This window comes from Molossus molossus, unplaced genomic scaffold (genome assembly GCF_014108415.1).
Source record: "Molossus molossus isolate mMolMol1 unplaced genomic scaffold, mMolMol1.p scaffold_m16_p_10, whole genome shotgun sequence".
NCBI classification, from domain to species: Eukaryota; Metazoa; Chordata; class Mammalia; order Chiroptera; family Molossidae; genus Molossus; species Molossus molossus.
In genome coordinates, this window is record NW_023425345.1 from 57,291,856 (window position 1) to 57,316,031 (window position 24,176).

Consider the following 24,176-nt stretch of genomic DNA (forward strand, 5'->3'; position numbering starts at 1 on the left):
TTTTAGAAGAGGATCAACTGAAAGTTATATAACTATTAAAACACAAAGTATAATTTTTCATATTCTTTGAAGAATGTAACTTTTACTGGCTATTAAAGCCATATCCAGATTTGCAGGCCACATCTTTTTGTCGTAATTCATGATTAGTACCAAATTCTCCCTTAAGATTTGAAATAAAAAATGTAAAAATACACAGATATAAATCAACTTTATTTGTCAAATTCCTGGACAAAGAATCTTAGCTGATTTTTTTAATCAATAAATTTTTCCCTTTCAAAATTTGCAGCAATTTAAGTTAACTTAATTAGCTTGGCATTCCACATAGCTTAAAGGCACCACCTCAAATTACATATTTGCAGAAACAATTCCTACACCTTCACCCCAGAAAAGTTTTCCTTCAGTCTTCACAACCTCAATATATATCATAAGACATTCAGTTATTCAAACCAAAACATAAGTAATCAATGTTGTTTTCTTTCACCTTCATCTCATCTCTACATTAACTATCATTTCCAAATCAATCCATTTCTCTCCATCTCTACTCCTACAGTAACAAACTAAACTAAATCATCACTTGCCCCACTTTTACTGCAATAACCTTACTGATGTTCTTCTGTCCCTTCCATTTTCTTAATTCTTTAATGCATCCTTCATACAGCAACCAAAGTAATCTTTCAAAAATATTTAAAACACAAAGATTATATAGCCAGCCTACATAAATCCTTCCAAATGTTTCTCATGATTGAGAATACGTATAATTAAAGCTCCTTATCATGGCCCTGCATGATCTGGCACTGGCTTCTGTCAGTGGCTTCACTTCCTTGTTCACCGCTATAGGCCCAGGCTATCATTTCTGCACCCCTAACAAGCTTATTCCTGGTTTATTCATTACCCCTGAGCCTTGTACTTGCAGGTTCCTCTAGATCAGCAGTTCTCAACCTGTGGGTTATGACCCCTTTGGGGGTCAAACAAGCCTAAGACGTAACAGTAGCTAAATTATAGTTATTAAGTAGCAACGAAAATAATTTTATAGTTGGGGGTCACCACAACATGAACTGTATTAAAGGGTCGCGGCATTAGGAAGGTTGAGAACCACTGCTCTAGATGGTAAATTTTTCCCCACACATCTCTGCATAATGTATTCCATCTCATCTGGCAAATCTCAAAGCAAATGTCATCTCCTCAAAGTAATTCACAAATCACTCTCACACGATGTGGCCCCCTCAGCCCTCATCACTCTACCACATTTGCCTATGTGTGCATGTGCGTTTAATTTACTACTATTTATTCTCTCAGCACAATGTAAATTCTGAAAGAAGAGGGACTTCATCTGTCTTAAATACTGCCACTTCCCATTACCGAACACTGTTGAATGAATTAATAAATGATTTCCATTAGAAGGTGGTAGCTGAGCTTCATCATATTAGGAATGCCAGATTCCAGTAGAAAAAGCATCTGATGCTTACTTTATCATTTTAATTACATAAAAAGTGCACTTTAAAACAAAAATCTACTTTTCCACCAGTGTGGATAAAATGATTATTTTTACTCAGAAAGTATCAATGTTCCCTGAGCAACTGAAACAAATGCTTAGACTTTCTTTAAAAATAATGTCACTCCAGAAGCTACCAGGGAATTAATTACATTTAAAATATTTTTGTCAATAGATAACCCTAATTATACATCAGATAAAACTGAAATATTCATAAAAAGAAAGTGACTAAAAAATATATATACCATGAATTTAAATAAAAGTTCTATAAGCACAATAATTAGCTTAAATATTGAACTAGATTCACCAGTTTATCCCTATCTTGATACCAAATAATTCATGTGTCTGAACTAGAAAACATTAAAAATATAAAGCTCGCCCTGGCCAGTTTGGCTCAGCAGTTAGAGCGTTGGCCTGTGGTCTGGAGAGACCTGGGTTCGGTTCTCGATAAGGGCATGTACTTTAGTTGCAGTTTGTCCCTGGCCCTGATTGGGTCGTGTGGGTGGCGACCACTCGATGTGTCCCTTTCATGTTGATGTTTCTCTCTCTCTCTCTCCCTCCCACTCTATCTGAACAAAATATTGAAAAATGTCCTCGGGTGAGGATAAATAAATGAATAAATAAATAAAGCTCAAACCATTTAAATCTTTCCAAATATCTCTTCTCTTACCATTACTTTTTGTCTAAATTCATTACAGATTATTTTTCTTACTAAAGCTAATCAAAAGTCTATGCAATGGTTAGGGTGGAGCACAACTGTTCACCGCTTATTTGAAAAGACTTTAAATTTACAAACCACACCTCAAATACTTAAAAATCATAATCAAAGTTATTTAAAATTTTACATGGATAGAAAAGATGTTTTTAAATATTCAAAATATATACTCTGCTAGTTTCAAGTTCCAGAATGGTGTAGACATCTTGTCATAATTATTTGGTATTACTGCAATTTTAACATATTGGCAGAGTCTATGAAGACTCACTACTTGCCATATTAAAACTTGCTTCTATCTTTTGAATAAAATAACACTAAATATCTTGAAATATATTCCTGGGGCATGATCACTTTAGGAATGGGTGACTGGTAGCAAAGAAAAGAAAAAAAGCACTCTAAAGCAATTCAGGTTATAAAATATAAGGTGATCTCACTGATTTTGTCTTATAGGGATATTGGTCAGATTTGGTCAAACTCCTCCTTCCTTATACTTTAGGCCTTAGACCCTAACTTACTAATTACAGTGCTATGAAACTTTCAGAGTCTCCTATTTTAAAATGTTTGGAACAGCAAAAATTTCTCCCTATACTTTCAGAGTAGCAGGGAGGTATACTACCCAAGTCATGAAAACTACTTAGAAGTAAAGCTCAAGACTATACAAATCTTCATTCAGTCAGTCAACAAATATTTAAGAGTGCCCATCACGTATCAGACACTATGTATGGTATGTTAACTCACAGATAAGACCACTCTCATCACTTTGGGTAGGAGCAAGAAGAATTTATATTTAAAGAGGGAGACACAGAGACAGAGAGAGAGAGAGAGAAAGAAAATATATGTTTTTTTCAACTTCTTAGTTTTCAATAAGATATTTGATATTTACTTTTAACTAAATATTTTTAGATCATTTCTAAATATTGATTATATTAACTAAATTAGGCTCCTTATAACTAGTCTAAGCTACTTCATTTTAGTAGTTTAAGCTTCACTTTTTAGAGTAATCCAATAGAAAAAGAATTAACATTGAATCATAAATAAATGCCCTGATCCAGCAGAAAATAACATACTTTTTGATTGCCAATTATTATGTGGCTTGAACCCCTTTCATATTTAATTATCACATATACATTGGAAATTTACAAACATGACTCAGAAAATATTATGGTTTATAGTAAAAATTAAAGAACATTTGTCATTGACACAGTTATTTATGAATGCACATTATTAAAAGATGATGTTTAAAAGTTTAAAGTCATTTCACAGAAAAATCTGTTGCTGAAAGATGAAGTAGATCCTTAAATTTTAAAAATGAGAATGGTTGCCCAAAATTGAAGACTACCAATAGAATATTCTTACAAGTATTCATAAAATATTTACAAATTTCTCAGTGTATAAATGGTAATTGAGTTTTGCTTAGATAATTTTGTATACTTTTCCTGGATTAGTCCACCATTTAGAGGAGAGAGGTTCCCGTATAAACATCATAAAGGTGTTTATCAAATTTAAAGGTCCTGACCTCTAAAAAAATAACATCAAATGACACACCAAATGACAGGTTTAATGACAAACCTGTGATTCTCTGTAATGATCTTCTTAAAGAAACCAAAAAACTATTCCCTTCAGCTATAAAAATACATATTACATCATTTAACTTCCAAAAGTAAAAAAGAACTCACTAATGAAGACCATAAAATCTGAAAATTATTTCAATACCAAAAGATGACAGTAAATAAACCAGTCCTTCAAAAAAGAATTCTTCCATGGAGGCAAATAGTTGAGCTTAGAAGTTTTTTTCATATTTGACAGTCTGTGAAAAAAACCTGTTGTATTGAGAAATTTACTGCCTAGTAATCACATTTTACATAACATAATAAATATAGAATATTTTTACCTTGATATTCTGGGCATCAACATTAGCTCCAGCTTCCAGAAGAAGACTAATGACTGTGGTATTCCCTGCTAGTACTGCCCAATGCAAAGCAGTGTTTTTGTGATACTTGTCACCAAGGTTAACTGAAACATTGAATGTTAAAAGCAATCTAGTTGGATCCACACTGAAAAGGAAAAAAAAACAACAACAACAACGACCCTAATTTCAATTATAGAAATCATTACAGATACTAAACTGACTGTGGTTGTATTCACATTCCATCTTGGAACACTTCTAATCTAACCTATACTCAACAACTTTATAATCACTAATTAGACAACATTTTAATATGAAGTATTAAGTATGTGTAACACCATATAAAATATAGTTCCAAGAGAGGGCATACTTGGTCCTGATATTTTCTTTTTTTGACCCTGGAATTATGTCTTTAATATCTATATAATTAAACAATTATATTTTTAAATTTAAAGTTGAATTGATCCAAAAATAATTTAAGGCAACTTGCTAATATATTAAACTTGCCAATACGCAAATAACATAAAATTTTTAGTTACATTTTTAAAAGAGAATACATCCTCTTCTTCTTAGAAAATGTTGAAAGAAAATAGATTAAGGTACTACAATTAGGTAAAGGTAAGCATAGAGATTCAAACATCCAAAGAGGCAATTTATGTTATATACTATGTACCCATAATAAAAAATTTAAATATTAGTAAGTATAACATTAACTGCTTTTTCTTGTCACCTATTTTATATTTGATTATGTTGAAAATGATGTGAATAAGTATTTTATAATGGTTACATACCTATGTGTTCTATAAGCTGCCCACATTAAAGGTGTCATTCCATTCTGATCCATCATATCTACATCCTGATAGAGTTAAAAAAAAAAAAAAAGTCGGACAATAAAAATTTCTAAGTTCCTACCAAATATACTTAGAAAATTAATTTATATATATCATAGGAGAAGCCAATATAACATTACTCAATCATGGATGATTTATGAAACTTCTCCCCTTAACTTTAAAATAAAATTATTTATCGTCACAAAATATTTTAATTAGTGTGTATATATTTGATATATATTAAATATATACACCTTTTAATTAACATATTTATAGTTTTCCTTTTTAATATGCATTTTTCATCAGCCTTTCAATGTTTTGCATTTAAAGATCTTGACCTATTCTTTTTTTATTAATTTATTTTTGTTACAGATGTTTCTCCTTTATTTCCCATTGACACCCTCCTCCCCATCTCCCCCACCCCATCCCCAGCTTTGTTGTCCATGTCCATCGGTTAGGCGTACATATGACCTACCCTTGATCTTTCAGCCACAAAGGATGTATTAAAAGATTAAAGTCTTTGAAAAACTTATTTATACTAATTCATAATAGGAGAGAATAATGAAACCCTGTTTATTCCTAGGCATTTCAAAACAAATAATAAAATACCTGTCTTTTTAATAAATTCAAAAAATTCATAAATTCAAAAAATTTTCTTTCTATCATTATGCATGTACATTTTTAGAGTCAAATAATTTCGCAAAGTTTGCGGTAATAAAGCAATTCTCTGCCTTACTCCCCACACTATTTTCACCCTTTTTGTGGGAGACTATTTGCATGGCATCCATTTTGTTAAAATCTGCTCTGCCATCTCCTGCCCCAAGGCAGGATATCTCTGTACACAATGTTTCTGCATTCCTTTAAGTAACCATTTACTCAGCCAGTTATGCTGTTTATCTTTTGTTCCACCTGTGATATTTACTTGAAATTGCTTAGGGGTGGTTACCACAAACTTATGCTTGGCAACAAATGTTCTTGTTTTTCTGCTTCTTGCCCTATATATAATGTGGATCTCCCCAGAATAAAGAGAGAGCCCTGTCTTGTCTCCATTTCTCTGTCTCTTGTCCCTCCTCATCCTCACTCCCCCTCTAGAGTCCTCATTGCTTGACCTGCGGACCGGTCATCTTTTAGTCCATTATTTTGATATTTACCTCTACATCTTAAAATAAGAGCATGAATTGCAACTTTTTGATTTTTCAGTTTTAGGCATTATCTTCTCAAACCCCTCAGTTTGCAAAATGAGAATTTCTGTCTTCCCTCTCCATGCTCCATCACAAGTATGCACCTTTCCTATTCTTTCCTCTCAAGAAATCTATTGTAATTTTGGTTCTAAAACATTTGATATTTATATTATTATAAATATATGAGTATTCCCAGCAAAATCATGTAGTAAACCATAATAACTTTTCCTCTCCTACCCAACTTTTTGCTTTAATTGGTACTATCTTTCCCCACCTTTTGCTTAGTTTCTTTTTTATTTTTTTTAGCAAAATAAAATAAAAACTACTGCCTATTCAACCAAAACGCTTCCCTAATTATCTAAATTTCCTATCAAGACCTTCAGATGTATCAGGTATTCTATCAGTTTCACTTCCCTAAAATTATGTCTCTTAACTTACTTCAATCTGACTGAGGCATCTGTCTCATTAACTAAGAGTTCTTTGAGGATCAAAATTATATTAAATTCATATATTCTTAGTGCCCAGCAGAGTAGATGATCAAAAAACATTCAGTACATGAAAAGACATGTTTAACCACATACTCTTCAAAGGCTTGGGAAAGGGACAGACTTTGGAATAAGACAGACATGGTTCTGAATTCCTAGCTCTACCACTTAACAGCTATAAGACTGGCAAAATTACTTTTATTCTGAACCTCAGCTTCCTCATCTAAAAATATAAATACAAATACAAAAAATATATAAATACAAGACCCTTGTAATGATTACATGGAATACTGTGTATAAAACACCTAGTCCAAAACTTGGAACACAACAGACATTCAACAAATATTAAGCTTCCTCGTCCTCCCTTCCCCATCTCCCATTTCTGAATTACATTAAACCAGCAGTTCTAATCCAGCTGTGTTATCTAATTACCAGTCAGTAGAGAGAGAGCAGAGTTATAGTGAGTACACTATAAAACACTTAGTATTTCTGTGCAGCAGTTCTCTATGAGCCACTATTACTGATGGGAATATGTCTCAAATGTCAACATTATCCAAGTATTGAGGCAAAAATAAAAAGCTGAGAACCACTACATTAGACAAACTAGAACACACATTTGGACGTCATCATATTTAGTCCTTCATCATGAATACTGTAATTAAATGCTATGCCTTATCTATTACAAATCCATCTAAGTGTTTTGGGGAACATCTTATGTAACCTCAAACAATATTTCCAATTCTATACACATTGATTTTTTTAAATAAAAAAAATCTTCTCTAAAAAAGATATGCTTCCTTGTTTATTACATGAGAGTTAAGTACTGTAACTTATTACTTGTTTCACTGTCATGGTTTCAAGAAAGCTCAACTAAATCTGATGCCCAATTAAAACAAACATGTAAATTCTTATGTTTAAGTTTCTTCTTCCTTTTTCTGAGTCTTTTCACATCCTTTATAAAAAGTGATGGCATTAAAAATATCAACAAATTTAAAAATGTAAAACTATGCCACATCTCTAGAGTACTAAAAGAAAAATTAAATTTAACCTTTTCTCTCTTTGGTTCAGGACTTAAAACTTGGTACTTTTTTTCCAAGTTCAGCCTAGATGTATGAGTATTCTCTATTAGGAAGAATTAACAAGCCCAGATCAAAAGTTTATGGGAATTCCATGATCAACAGGGATCCATAACTTAGTATTTTCCCTTTTTCTCCTGAAAATCATCCAAAAGAATTGGTAGTAAGCACTACATATATTTAACAGTATAACTAAAGTGAAACATTTGTGAAGAATAGAATGACAAACTATATGGAAATGCCATATGGTCTAAAAATTAAAACTGATCCAATGAACAAAAAATGGGGGGAAAATAAAAAAAGAATGTTGAAAGAAAGTATGATGAGTACCTAATCTGTAATAGCTGTAAGTCAAAGTATGTTATATTTAAAGCTGAAAAATCGAGTAACAGAAATGTAGTTATATTTATCAGAACAAAGTTAATACTAAGAAAAACAATATTATTGACTAAAGTCAGTGAAAGAGAAGAGAAAAAATAAAAATATACTTATTTATTATTGCTTATAATTGGGAACTAATCAAAACTAATAAAATTTGATTGAAGAGAGAGAACTGTGTGACTACCCGAGTAAAGGGTTTGCCAAGCAGAAGAAACAGCAAACACAGAGGCGCTAAGCCAAGAGCGTATCAGAGATGCCTGTGAAACAGCAAGACTGGGGCAGTTGAAGCAGAGTAAGTGAAAGAGAGATGACAGAGGACAAACTCGAGAGGTATCCTGGGCTAGATCACAACAGGTCTAAGGGCTAGGGAAGGACTTGGGACCCCATTCAAAATTTGATGTAACACACATTAGAGGAGCATGCTTGACAATATCTAGTGTAAACAAGGGAAAAAATGGTGGAAAAATATATACTAAACTGTTAAATGAAGTGACCTCATTGCAGGGAGGGAGGAAGAGAAGTGAAATTTCATTTACTGACTCATACTCTTCTATTATATTTGAATAATTTAAAATATGCATGTGTTACTTTTCTAAGCAAAAAAAAATTTACTCATAAAAAAGAATAATTATTTGTCAGGAATTTATCATCATCATCATGCATTTATTATACAAAAACTACTGTGACAGGTAGAAATCACTGCCCTTTAAAATTTTTATAGCCTATATCCTAGGCCAGATTAATAAGATTACTAAAATCATCCAAACTCCAAAATCAATTACATTAACAAAAAGACCATGAAGATTCAAAAATTTACATCACTTTTCTTACCCAGTAAAAAACTGAAAGAAGAAAGTGAATGAGTATTGTAAATTTACATCTGTAACACAGAAAGCCACTAAAGATATTGTCGTATGCTATAGAACCATCTACTCCTTCAACCACCAGTCTAGAAGAAGCTGTGGGAGAACAAGCATAATCCCCTATGGTAGTTGGTCTCTAAAGATGACCCCTAGTGGACCTCACCTTCTGGTATTCAAGCCCTTGTGTTTGTTCTCACAGTGAACATGGTCTGGCTCTGTTAGTTGCTTTAACTGAAATAATGGAGAAATGCTGCTGTGTCAGTTCAAGACCTAAGACTTAAAAAAGGTAGAACAGATTCTGCTTTTGTTCTGGACCTCTGAGCAACATGTAAGAAGTCCACTTCCCTTGCTACAGAGACCACATGGAGGGGTATTGTAGAGAAGTTCTAAGACTGCATGAAGAAAAAGACAGAGTCCAAGCTGTCTCAACATTCCAGCTGAGTCCAGCCTTTTAGCCATTCCTACCAAGGTACAACATATGTTCAAGTGAGCTATCCTCTAGTTCAGCTGAATCCCCAGATGATTCAGCCCACAACCTATATGACAAGAACCACCTAGTCAAGGCAAAACCACAGAATTGTGAAATATAATAAGTGTTGGTGTTATTCTTAAGACATGGATTTTGGGGTATTTGTTAACACAGTAATAGTTAATAAACTCCCCCTTCCAGTAATTAACTTAACAAATCTATGCCTCTTTTCCTAAGCTATAATGCACAATACACAACTGTCATTGCTTGACACTGCCAGTAACAAATATCTTAAGGGATTCATAAAATAAATACTACTCAAATTCTAAATCAGCATAAAGTACAAATTAAAATAACAAATATATGTTAATTGCAATGAATTAAAATCATGTCTTACTCTTATGATGATATCCTTAGCTATAAAACTAATGTTTAAGTATAACGAGAGAAAACTCGTTAGAGCGTCCGCCTGCGGACCAGAGAGACCCGGGTTCGGTTCCCGCTAAGGGCACGTACCTCGGTTGCAGTTTGTCCCCGGCCCTGGTTGGTCGTGCGGGTGGCAGCCACTCGATGTGTCCCTTTCACATCGATGTTTCCCTCTCTCTCTCTTCCTCTCTCTCCCTCCCACTCTGTCTGTACAAAAAATGGAAAAATGTCCTCGGATGAGGATTAAAAAAAAAAAAAAAGGCATAAATTAATTCAGATCATATATTTTAAAAATACTTAAATTTTCTTCCTTACTTTCTGGGATTCATCTCTATCACTCTCAGAAATTAAAAAAAAGCCCAACTTAATGGACCATTATGTATGTGTTCATGATTGTCTTTCTCACTTTTATGTTAACTATATTAAGTATTACACAGCTGAATATCAAACTAACTATATAATTATTTCTTTTCCATCCATTAAGAAGTATTTGAAACCCTGGCCGGTTTGGCTCAGCAGTTAGAGCGTCGGTCTGCGGTCCAGAGAGACTTGGGTTCGGTTTTTACTAAGGGCATGTACCTGGGTTGCAGTTTGTCCCCAGCCCTGGTTGGGTTGTGCGGGTGGCAACCCCTCGATATGTCCCTTTCACGTCGATGTTTCTCTCGCTCTCTCCCTCCCACTCTATCTGAACAAAAAATGGAAAGGTGTCCTCAGGTGAGGATTAAAAAAAAATAAAAGTATTTGAATATCATCAGGTTGTTACACTTGTAACACCAATAATATAAGGCATTTAAAACATGAAGAATAGCCCTGGCCAGTTTGGCTCAGCGGTTGGAGTGTCGGCCTGCGGTCCTGAGAGACCCGGGTTCGGTTCCCGCTAAGGGCATGTACTTCGGTTGCGGTTTGTCCCCGGCCTTGGTTGGTCGTGCGGGTGGCAGCCACTCGATGTGTCCCTTCACGTCGATGTTTCTCTCCCTCTCTCTCCCTCCCACTCTGTCTGTACAAAGGATGGAAAAATGTCCTCGGGTGAGGATAAAAAAAAAGTAAAACATGAAGAATATCTGACTAAAATCCACCCCATTGTGATTTTTTTACCTGTCCTTTTGCAATGAGATATGCAACAATTGAGGTATGTCCAAACTGAGCAGCTAGGTGAATACAGCTACATCCTTCTCCATCAATTAATGAAGGATCCGCACCATATTTCATTAGTTGCACAACCATAGATAGATGGCCTTGTCTAAAACATAAAAGAATAAACACTTAAATATATAGTTATTTTAAACAGTATCCTCTGGAAAATTTTTTTTAAAAAAGGGTAATGGTAAAAAAGATAACACGAATATCTTTTAAAGTTTTTTTATAACAGGCATGTCAAGACACATTTACGGTTCACGGTTCTTAATTTTTAATTGGAATATCCATCCTTGAAATTTGAGAGATACGCATAACTTCTTTAAATATGTAATAAATAGTTACTATATTCTATTAATCCTATTCCAATGTGATCTTAATCATCTGATAAACTGGGCAACTTCTTTCATTGTAAATATATATAGGCTGCAAAAGTATTATTACATTTACAAGTCTAAAGTTTAACCCAATAATATAACTGTATTAATATAAGCATGGTTAATTCCCTAAGGACATTTTCGACAATAAACTTTAATTCTAATGCAGGTGACACTGACCAGCAATACATTAGTATAATAATGGTGTTAATATACTATTGGCATAAATTCTCCTGTTCATTTTAGCATATTACTAAAAAAAAGTTGCTTAGTTATAGACTAATAAAGAAACCAACAGGAAAAAAATCCAGAAGCAAATTTAAACCTTGTGGCCCAATGCAATGGAGTTGAATTTAGGTCGCCTCCAAGCTGATCCACAATAGCACCTTTCGAAATGAAGTATCTATAAGACAAAATTTTAAATAATTTAGACAACTTTCATTTCAATTTTAAGAAATTATGTAAAAAAAAATTTTACTTTAGATATGCTAGTTTGTGCCTTTGAAGATAAACAATATTTTGTGATAGTTTAAAAATATATTTAGCAGAATGTATACTAAACACATCACTTCCTTTTGTTTTAGAAAAGGAAAAAATATATTATTTTTAAATTACCAAAAAGAATAGCAATACCAAACAACAATCATATATTAAAAAACAGGCAAAGAAAACAAGCAAGCAGTCAGAGAACCACGGAGATTTGGTCCTGACAGCAGCAGATAGAATCTTGGACTTAGAGGAGCTGTAGAACATGCTAGACACTTAAGTCTACCATGGGTAGAAGCTCAACTTATTAAGCTTTACTTGCCTTACAAGGTTACTATAGACTAAATCAAACAATATACATGAAAGAATTTTATAAAGTATAACATAAAGGTTTTTTATGATGCCTTATTTGTTATGCCTTTAAAGCTGTGTTGCTTTAAAAAGAGCAACCTCATTGCTTAATATATTAATGTCATAACACCTTGATATCCTGTGAAATAAATAGGACCTAGATGCTTCTTACATGCTTGCTTTGGGAATAATCAATGCAATGACTCGAAAATAAATTATTTCAAAGCATTTTAATGTCAAATGATTGATGATGTATGTATGTTACTGAGGCTCTTAAACTGTTCTAAGTTTGATGCAATCACTCTTAATATACACAGTTCTTTTTTTTTTTTTTTTGAATCCTCGCCCAAGGACATTTTTCCATTTTTTTGTTCAGATAGAGTAGAAGAGAGAGAGAGAAACATTGACATGAAAGGGACATATCAAATGGCTGCCTCCTGCACAACCTCAACCAGGGCCCGGGACAAACTGCAACCAAGGTACGTGCCCTTAGCAGGAACCAAACCCAGGTCTCCATGGACTCCGTGCCACTGCTCTAACTGCTGAGCCAAACCAGCCAGGGCCATAGCTCTAAATATTTAATATACTCATATTTGTATGCTTGATTTGAAAATTTTCTACTTTATATAAATATTTATTAAATTGGTACTTATCAAATATTGTGCAATGAAGAGCCCAACTCTACTCTATCATGTAAAATAGTTTGAATTGACTTATTTCCAGACTAAAATATTTTCAGTCCAAATTATCACAGTTTTAAATTTTGTAAATTTTGAACAAAAATACAGAATGTTGTAATCTTAACACAGACATTTAGCTAGTCCTAAATTGTTTAAGATACTTGGCAGACGTTATATAGTAGTTGAAAATTTGTACTTTGAGCCCAAAGAGAAGTACAGCTCAGTCAAAGAACAGCTTTGATAGGAAATATGTTCTGAAAATTTCCAACTGGGATTAAAAAAAAATGATCACCTCCTCTAGAGTCAACATATCTGTTACAGAGAGTTATTTTTACTGACATTTCAAATACTTGGTAGGACTATGACTGTAAGTGATTTCCAACATGGTTCTAAAATATAACTTTTTTTTTCTCCACAAGGGTAGGGTAATTATTTTTCTCCATGCTAAAAAAAAAAAAAAAAAAAAAATCACTTCTATTACCTTTTCATTATAAACTCCTGGAAGAGAGGTACTATATTTTTATAACACGTTATTTTTTGTAGCTATAAGAGTGTAGCTCAAAACTACACTCCTGAGAAGACTGAATACTTCTTATTTTTAAATTCAAGTTTCCCTGCAATACTAGAAGGTTATTATCAAAAATGCTTTTGCAGGAACTAATGATCCTCAGGATTTGAGAAGGAACATCAGTGAACAAGAGATATCAACAAGTATTTGAAAAATGAAAAGCAAATAGCTAAAACTCAAGTGTCTCCAGAGGGGCACACCAATACGAAGCAAACCAGAATATGTTATAAAACCCTAAAAAAGCTAAGGGATTAAAGTCAATTGTTACCTCTGAAGAAAGAAATAAGAAACTGGACTGTAAATATAAACACTGGTCGAAAGTCAATATAAGTTGCTGAAAAATTATTGTTTTCTAAACTATATTCTCACTGATAGTATTTATTTAACATCACAAATAGGCATTTCAGTGACAAGGAAGCAATCAAGTAGCTGACAGTGTCAGAAAAGGATTTATGACTTAACAGAACAATGTACACTGTTACATCTTAAAATATGACTACTCAAATTTTTAATATTATAATAGTAGTAATTCAAACTCTTCTTTTAAAGTTCAGGTTCATTCTTGCATCCTTAAACTTCATTTTATCATGGTGACTTAGGTTTCAGCCTAAGGCCCATGTTGATTTTAACACTCAACCATCAGCCTTTGCCAAAGGTGTATTCTGTGCACCTTTACCTGAAAAGTTTGAGACCCAGGGAATTAAGTCAGAGAACTATATAAAACATTTCACTAAAAATGTAGCAACTCAATGCAAGTTTATATGCTGAACAACAAGAATCCCAAGCCATTTTCCTGGTTGAGGTAAGTACCAATTAGACAGATGCTTAGCCCCCTCCCTAAAGATTAGAAGATTCTTCTCTAAGAGAAACCTTAAAACCTCGGAGAAAAACCTCCAGCAACGGACACTTATTTGGGAGATTCCTGTTGTAAACTCTCTAAGTCCCACAACTTCCAATCGTTTTTTTAAAAGAGAGTCCTGGCTGGTTTGGCTCAGTGGTGGAGCCTCGGCCCATGGACCAATGAGTCACTGTTGGATTCAGGTCAAGGGCATGTACCTCAGTTGTGGTTCGGCCCTGGCCCTGGTCAGGGTCACGCTGGAGGCAACCAGTCAATGTGTTCCTCTCACCTTGATGTTTCTCTCTCTCTGCCTTTCTCTCCCTCCCACTCTATCTGAAGATAAATGGAAAAATATCCTAGGGTGAGGATTAAAAAAAATAAAAATAAATAAAAGAGAAATAGAGAGGAAAAGGGGGAGGGAGGGGGAAGGGATGGAGAAGGGAGAGAGAGGCATCAATGTGAGAGCGAAATATTGATTGACTGCCTCCTGCATGCCCCTAATGGGGATTGAGCCCAAAACCCAGACAAGTACCTTGCCTGAGAATCAAATGGGCAAACTTTCAGTGCACTGGAGTGTGGGAGACTTTTTGCATGGCATCCATTTTGTTAAAATCTGCTCTGCATGCAATGTTTCTGCATTCCTTTAAGTAACCATTTACTCAGCCAGTTATGCTCTGTTTATCTTTTGTTCCACCCTTGAAATTGCTTCGGGGTGGTTACCACAAACTTATCTCTTGGCAACAAATGTTCTTGTTTTCCTGCTTCTTGCCCTATATATAGTGTGGATCTCCCCAGAATAAAGGAGACTTGATCAGAGCCCGGTCTTGTCTCCATCTTGTCTCCATTTCTCGTGTTGAGTCCTCGTTGCTCGACCTGCGGGAGGGGTCACTGGAGACGCTAAACCAACTGAGCCACACCTGCCAGGGTACAATCAGCTTTTTTATGTCTCTCCTAAACATTAATGGCCAATAGGACCAGATAATTGTGTATAACTTTAAATATGGAAGAAGACCAAAATAATACAGAAGCCCAAATAAACAGACAATATACAGAGAAGAAAACTTAAAACACAACAAAAGTTACAATTAAGATCCTCCAAAAAATAAGATAATATACCCATGATCTAAGATCAAAACATTTTTCCTAAAGGGTGAGGTGAACAGAGACCCAGAAAGAATGCTTGAAAATTGAAAATGTGTTAGATAAAATTTAAATTTAAAAAAGGGAACAAGATAAGTTAAGAAAATCTCTTCAAAGTACAACTGCTATACTGTGAGACAAAAGGTAGCTGGGATACAGCTAAAAAAAAGGAAAAAGAAAATAAAAGAATCAATTTGGTTGGTTCCAGTGTTTGACAAGTAAGAGTTCTTGAAATAAAAAAAACAATAGACAATGAAAATGAGGCACTCTTGAGGGCACACTACAAGAATACTTCTCTAAGCTAAAAAGGCAAGTTCCTAGTCTAAAAGTGACAAATTAATGGCCATAAACTGAATTTTTAAATAATAAATCAATAAACAGAAACCTATTAATGCATGATAAACTTTCACAAAGTTGGAGATAAAGGAAAAGTTACATGTTGCCAGAACACACACATAGTGTGTTCTCAGAAAATTATAAGCTCCATATTTTCTAATAAAGCCTTGCCCAGATGGTGTGGCTCAGTGGCTGAGCATCAACCCATGCACCAAGAGGTCACTAGTTCGATTCCCAGTCAGGGCACTTGCTCAGGTTGTGGGCCCAATCCCCAGTGGGGGGTATACAGGAGGTGGCCAGTCAATGTTCTCTCTCATTGATGTTCTCTCTCTCTCTCTCTCCCTCCCCCTTCCTCTCACTCTAAAATCAGTAAAGAAAAATTTAAAATATAAAAACTAAAGCCATGACTTGAAATCAGAGACTGCATGCAGTATTTAATGAAGAATCTGAAGGTAACAGCAGAATGTTGAAGACAAGAGGCTGAACTAATCTCTTCTATTTTATTACATTAGGGTTAAAGCTGAGAAATAGCTGAAAGACTTTCAATTGAAAACATGAGGAATATAAGCCTAATGGTTGAAGATCTCCTCCTTTCCAAATTACACTTACTTTATATATTATCATCATGAAAGTGGCCCATCTTCTTTGCTTGCAGTAAGTTCCTTTAATACATCCTGATGAAACGTAACTGTTAGAAGGGACCCTTGTCTATGGGTCTCTTGTGCTCCCATATGTCTTGCTGGGTATAAGAAAACTGCCAGGCCCTACCCACTCTTTACACAAGCCATTTCTCAGAGGTGGAAGATGAGGTAACATCTTCCTCTGGGACAAAGAGGATGCTTGGTTACCACTTACTATATAAAAGCACTAAACTCCCCAAGCTACAACACAAACCCACTGTGTGTGCTGCATCCATGAGGACCATATCAAGCGCTCTCACAGGACTTAAGGAGCAAGCGGGTTCTATGTAAATACTAGGTTCATGCTATTTGCTATGCTGTGAATAATCAAGTCCTTTGCCTCTATCTGAGTCATGTATCTTCTGCCAGCATCCATAAAACAGTAGTATGTTGTAGCTTTTAAGTAGGGGTAATTCTAAACTCAGTAATAAAAATTAATCTTGAAACCATAAATAGTAGTTGTTACTAAAAACTACATTTACTCACTCTATAACTGTTTTAGGAAAAGTAACTTGCTAGACTATGTACTGTAAGAAATTAAGTTTACCCACCTGAAAATATAATATACACAAACACTATGATTTTTAACTCACTCTATAGTTTACTGACTATTTTGTAACCTCACTAATCCATAAGTGGTTTGGAACAATGTGTAAGGCATGCAGCATCAAGACGTTTTGCCTGTATTTCTCACTTCAAACTTTCTTATTTTTAAACACAAGACAAATGTGATCAATAAAATGAAATAAAATATATCTCAACTATAATACTTGAAGCAAGAAAATAACAAAGTAATGCTTTAAAATTCTGAGAAAACTACTTTTAATCTAGAAGTCTATGCTTAGCCAAACAACCAATAAATAAGGTATGAGGGCAGAAGATACTGTATCTTCAAGAACATTTATCTCCCAGGCACTTTCTCCCTCAATAAGTTATCGGAAAATATGCTCTAATAAAACCAGGGAGCAAACCAACAAATAAAAACCTAAGATCCAGGAGACTGAGACCAACACTGAAACAAAGAGATTTCTCAGGATGATGGTAAAGCAAAATCTCCAGACAACTGTTGTATAGTAGCTTTAAAGAGCAAACAGCCCTGGTCAGTTTGGCTCAGTGGTTAGAGTGTCAGTTCACAGACCAAAGAATTGCAGGTTCAATTCCTGGTCAAGGACACACACCTCAGTTGCAGGTTCAATCCCCAGCCCCTATTGGGGTTGTGTGGGAGGCAATCAATCAATATGTCTCATTCACATTGATGTTTCTCTCTCTCTCTCTCCCTCCCGCTCTATCTGAAGATAAATGCAAAAATGTCCTTTGGTGAGGATTAAAAAAAAAAGAGCAAACAGTCTGGGCTGGAACAGAAAGGTGGAGAAATCCAGCGAACTGGTAAGTTCTCTGATACTGCTTGAATACAAAGGGGTTTTACAGCTCTGACTCCAAGTATGGTAAAAATTAGTTACAATATATATAGCATGTTAAACAAAAAAAATGAAGCAACTGTTACTTCAGACAAAAATCAGAATTCTACAGGGAAGAAAGATAATCAGAATACTTCTGGGGTTAGCAGTGAGAATTTACATACTAACAATAATTTAAACTATGCATAGTGATTTAACTGAAACTATAATAGAAGATGAAGGAAGAAGTGTTAGTGGTGAGGTGATGTAGGACATCTAGTTATTCCAAAATAAAGTAAAAGTATAATAACAGATAAATAAAAAAATACCAGCACAGAAGTTGGCAATATTTGTTAAAATTCAAAATTCATCTTTCTAACTTTCTTACTCCTAAGAATTCTATAGATATAACATAATAAGCAAAATGATATGTGAACAAGTACAGCACTATTTGTAACAATGAAAACATCAGAATCAACTAAAGGAAAACCATTAATGAATTACATTTATATAACTGAATATTATACAGCTTTTTAAAAACAATGCAACTCTATTTGTACTAATCTGAAAAATCTCAGATATTAAATTAAAAAGCAGAATAGTGGTTGCTATCATTTGTGTAAATAACATTCTAGATAAAAGTACCAACACAAATATATAAAATATAAGAGTAAACAGTGAAAGAAGCAGCTAAAGTATAGAAAAACTTTACTCCTGGGATATAGGACTCAAAAAGTGGGGAGGGATTGCTGTTTCCCATTGTAACCCTTTAAGTATTATTTGATTTTTCCAAATAATTTATGTACTATTTTGATTAAAATACATTAATTGAAAAAAAAAACTACAGAGATTATAGAAGTCTACCTGAGCCAACCCTCCCATTAAAGAAAACTGATAAAGCTCGATGAAATATAAGAAACATTTCCTAAAAGGCAAAACCTAAGAAGATTAAAAACCTATACCAGGCCAAGATTCAGGAAAGAGTTAACACTTAGAGAAATTAGAAAACCACTTGGGCACCATCTGCCCTAGAGACAACGGTTGAGACTCAAAAAGCTGCACCATAGTAGTAATTAAGAACCAGAAGTAAAACTGGCTTTAGCATGGTCTTCAGCCAACTAAGTAATACAGAAAATCTAAAGCCTTAAAATTAAGTTAAAGATGGGCCTAGTAGAAACAAATGGAAATCTCAGCTTAGGCCTCAATGTATGCAACAAATAATTTTTCAAACACAATGTCTAATACATATTCAAAGATAATCAGGCACACAAAGGAACAATGTAACAGATAAAGGCCCACACAGACTCCAAATGCTATATATTCTCAGACACAGATTATAAAATAACTACATTTACTATGTCCAAGTATAAAACAAGACTGAAAATTTCAGAAACATATATAATGTTTTAAAAATTTCTAGAACTTAAAAATAAATACAATTAGAGACATAACAAATAAATTTAACAGCAGATTATACATAAATAGGGAATAAATGAACTGCAAGATAAGTCAGAAGAAGTTTCCAGAATGAAGCAAAGACAAAAAGATGGAACACACAGAAGTGAGGATAAGGGACAGTATACAATGAAAGGGTCAAACATATTAACTGGAGTTCCAGAAGGAGAGCAAACAGAGAATGAGGCAGAATAACATTTGAAAAACTATGGCTGAGATTTTTCTAGTACTGATGAAAACATAAATCCACAGAATCAAGAATTTCTTGCAATGCCATTCAGAGTAAATAAAAAGAAATCCACACCTAGATACATCATCATGAAACTGCCAAAAACCAGAAACAAAGAGAAAATCTTAAAACATCCAAGGGAAAAAAAAAAAAAAAGACTCCAAAAGCACAAAACTTAAGACTGATTTCTCAAAAGCAACAGAAGCCAGAAATCAGTGGAATATTTTCAAAAATAAAACAAACAAAAGCTGCCAACCGAGATTTCTATACTATGTGAAAATTTCCTTCACTAATGAAGATTAAAAATATTTTCCTAGCTGGGGTAGCTCACTTGGTTGGAGTATTTACTGTCCTGTACACCAAAAGGTTGAGGGTTTGATTCCCAGTCAGGGCAGATACCTAGGTTGCAGATTCAATCCCTATCAGGGTACATTCAGGAGGTAACCAATAAATGTTTCTTTCACATTGATGTTTCTCTCTCTCCTCCTTTCTTCTCTAAAATCAATATAAACATTCTTGGGTGAGGATTTAAAAACAAAACAAAAACATTTTCCAACAAGCAGAAACAGAATTAGACATTAGGAGACCCATAGTGAAAGCAGAGAGAGGGTTAGAGATACATGAAGGAAAAAAAAAAGGAATAATATGAAAATATGCTCTCTGGAAGAAAGTGATGCATGGAGGTCAATGCTTTAGATATCACTTGCTTAATCTTTCCTTAGAACTCTAAGGGCAAACAAATTCTTTTATGTGACATTAATATCTTACTTGCCTTACAAATGGCCAAGAGACATATGAAGAAATGCTCAACATAACTAATCATCAGAGAGATACAAATTAAAACAACGAGGTATCACCTCACACCTGTCAGAATGGCCGCCATCAACAAATCACTGAACAACAAGTGTTGGCGAGGGTGTGGAGAAAACGGGACTCTAGTATACTGCTGGTAGGAATGCAGACTGGTGCAGCCACTATGGAAAACAATATGGTGTTACCTCAAAAAATTAAAAATTGAACTGCCATTTGACCCAGTTATCCCACTTCTAGGAATATACCCTAAGAAGCCTGAAATACCAATTAGAAAGAATATATGTACCCCCATGTTTGTAGCAGCACTATTTACAATAGCTAAGATCTGGAAACAGCCCAAGTGTCCATCAGTAGATGAATGGATAAAAAAGCAGTGGTACATATACACAATGGAGTACTATGCAGCTGTAAGAAAGATCTCTTATCCTTTGAGACGACATGAAGGGACCTGGAAAGTATTATCCTAAGTGAAACAAGCCAAGCAGAAAAAGACAAATGCCACATGATCTCACTTATTTATGGAATATAATGAACATAACAGTCTGAGGAATAAGGTAGACCCAGAAACATGGAAGTAGGGTATAGACTGACAATCCCCAGAAGAGGGGGTGGTGGGGGGAGGGAAGAGATAAACCACAGAACTTATATGCATGTATGCATAACCAATGGACATAGACAACAAAGCTGGGGATGGGGAAGAGGGTGTCAATGGGGTAAAAAAGGAGAAACATCTGTAACAAAAAAAAAATTTTTTAAATATATATCTTACTTGCCTGTAGACTCTGTGTGCTATACTTAACTGCACATTTGCAAGCAGTTCATTTCAGATTTGTTTTTATCTAAAGATCTTATGTCCAAATTATAAGACTAAAGCAGACTTACTAAGAAAGATTTCAATCATCTGACTCTTGCTTATCTAACTACCTCTTACTCAATACTGAACCAGCAGATTAACAGTAATAAAAATCATTTTGTACTTAGTATATATTCATTACTTATGCTAGTATGAATAGTTAAATTAGATTATTATTACCTATTATCTTTTTAACCCTTCTTTCCTTTTGTAACATTTCCCCATAGAGTTTATATTTAGAATGTGAGCTGCAAGTTGGACTGCTGAAGTTAACGTCCTAACTACAACCTTTATCAGCTATGTCAACCACCTTTATCAGCCATGTCAACCGTAGTATATTTAACCTCTTTATGCTTCGGTTCCCACATCAGTAGGACAGCAGTAATTGTTACTTTTCATATATGGTTACTTCAAGAATTAAAATGAAAGGAAATAACATGGAAAAGCATGCAGCACAGTCCTTGGCACATAATAAGTATTCAATATGTGTTAAAAACAATTTCTTTTGGGAAGGTAGATAAAAATCTACATTTTAAAAACTATGATTTTAGCCCTGGCCAGTTTGGCCCAGCGGTTAGAGCATCAGCCCACAGTTCAGAGAGAGCCAGGTTCGGTTCCCGCTAAGGGCACTTACCTCGGTTGCAGTTTGTCCCAGGCCCTGGTTGGGTCGTGTGGGAGGCAACCACTCGATGTGTCCCTTTCACGTCAACGTTACTCATATTACTCTCTCTCTCTCCCTCCCACTCTACCTGAACAAAAAATGTCCTCGGGTGAGGATTAAAAAAAAAACAAAAAACTCTGATTTTAGGAATTATTAAATTTTATGATAACTGTATAATTAATTACTGAAAATATAGAAAACACATACTTGACTAAATCTATTCTATTATTGATAGCAGCCCAATGGAGGAGTGTAACATTTTCTTTGTCTGGTTGCCGCACATCGTAACCTGCTTCCACCAATTCTCGGCAACGTTCATATATTCCATACCTTGAAAAAAAAAAAAGAAAAACAGATTATCACTACTATTTGACAAGAAATGTAATGCTAAAAATAACATTTCAGAAGACTACAATGCTCCATTTGATACCGGAAAATTAAAATGAACTTCTCAAAATAAAATGCTCCTTTTAACATATCAATATTCCAACATTTTTTACTAATCCATTTACAGTATTGTCTCATCTATAAGAATGTAGGAGTATCTCAATAGGTGGAAAAGAATATCAGAAATAAAACATATATCAGTTGTTTGTTTTTATTCATATCACTAATTATCTTATTCCAGAAAACACTTGAGGCAGCTTATAAAAGTACATACAATTATGTTTAAAAGAAAAAAAATCAAAGAGTCCTGGCCGGTTTGACTCAGCCGTTAGAGCATCAGCCCGCAGACCAATGAGTCTCCGGCTCAATTCAGGTCAAGGGCACTTACCTGGGTTGTAGTTGGTCATGTGGGAGGCAGCCAGTCAATATGTCTCTCTCACACTGATGTTTTTCTGTCTCTCTCTCTCTCTCTCCCTCCCTCCCACTTTCTCTGATTATAAATAGAAAAATATCCTTGGGTGAGGAATAAAAAATAAAAAAAATCAAAGATGTAACAAAGCAGTAACAAGGAGCATATCAATGATTTATAAGAACATCAGGAAGAAAGGATGTTTCACAAGCCTGAGGATTCTTTATTTACAAATTTAGCTTTAACATTCATGAAGGCAAATTTCAAAGGGAAGGGATGTGTGGGGGTGGGAAGTGTGGCGGGTGGGGGAAAGAGTCTCTTGTGAGTTCAAGCCAATGAAACATAAGACAAAATCTATTGGGAGAGTTCTAGGAAAGGTGTTCATATTTGATAAAGAAGAAAGACACATGCAAAGAACCTGATACTTTCCACTTTGGGTGATTGTGAGGCAGCATAAAATGTTTAAACTTTTTATTATGGAAATTTTCAAGCATAAGCAAAAGTAGAGAGACTAATACAATAAATCACTAAGAATCCATCATCAAACCTAAAAAATCATCAACTTTAACCTAAACAAAATATTGGGCCCTTGGAAATGTGAGACACAAAAACAAACTTAAATGAACTTTGACTATATTTGTAATTTCTTAATCAGAGTGGTCTCCAAAATGGGGAAGGCACACCATAGGATGAGGTTGAGGTAGTAGTGGCACATTAATGAGACACTCAAAGCAAATATTAAAATTTCTACCTATATTCACAGCTTAGCCAATACAGAAATTAAGCTTTACTAATATTTCATACAGCCTTCACACTGATGCCCTCACTGGTTCTGTAATGCATGTATACACACAGACAAACACATATATGCGCAAAAATAATCCACCTAAGGAAAGAGCAAGTGTTCTACAAATCACAGGAGATGACAGTGGTACCTTCTTCAGTTCCTTGCTCTTTTTCAGAAAATTGTTTACATGTGCTCTATTAAGTGAACTAGGCATAATTACCTTAAAGAGTAGACTCTACCTCATACTTTGAATGAAATAAGTGACCATGGAAATCTTTTTAACCATATAGAAAATCACTGGTTATTTTTCTAACAATTAAAAGTGAGTATACAGCCCTGACCAGTTTGGCTCAGCGGTAAGAGCATAGGCCTGCGGTCCAGAGAGACCCGGGTTGGGTTCCCGCTAAGGGCGCGTACCTTGGTTGCAGTTTGTCCCTGGCCCTGGTCGGGTTGTGTAGGTGGCAGCCATTCGATGTGTCCCTTTCACATCGATGTTTTGCTCCCTCTCTCTCTCTCTCTCTCTCCTCCTCTCTCCCTCCCACTATATCTGAACAAAAAATGGGAAAATGTCCTCAGGTGAGGATAAAAAAATAAAAATAATAAAAATGAGTATGCATTCATTTTCCCTTTAACGAAAAAGACAAGTGTTTCAATTGCTGGCTTTGGAGTGGGGGAGGTGGGGGATAGTAATGCCAAAAAACTGTGAGTAGTATGATATTCTTAAGATATTTAGTTTTTTCCCCTACAAGGAAAAGGAATCATTTTCGACAA

At 34.6% G+C, this 24,176-nt stretch overlaps 1 protein-coding gene across 5 annotated transcripts in view; it reads right to left on the reverse strand.

Annotated features, from left to right (window-relative positions):
• The window catches only part of ZDHHC17 (zinc finger DHHC-type palmitoyltransferase 17), a 101,557-nt gene that overhangs the window by 37,394 nt on the left and 39,987 nt on the right, over window positions 1-24,176 (reverse strand). For all 5 annotated transcript variants that reach the window (XM_036250797.1, XM_036250796.1, XM_036250799.1 and 2 more), the window contains 5 exons: window positions 22,030-22,152; window positions 11,661-11,738; window positions 10,920-11,064; window positions 4,905-4,969; window positions 4,099-4,261 (listed from right to left, as the gene is read on the reverse strand). In XM_036250797.1, coding sequence (XP_036106690.1) covers window positions 4,099-4,261; window positions 4,905-4,969; window positions 10,920-11,064; window positions 11,661-11,738; window positions 22,030-22,152 — 574 coding nt within the window. The remainder of the gene's footprint in view (window positions 1-4,098; window positions 4,262-4,904; window positions 4,970-10,919; window positions 11,065-11,660; window positions 11,739-22,029; window positions 22,153-24,176) is intronic.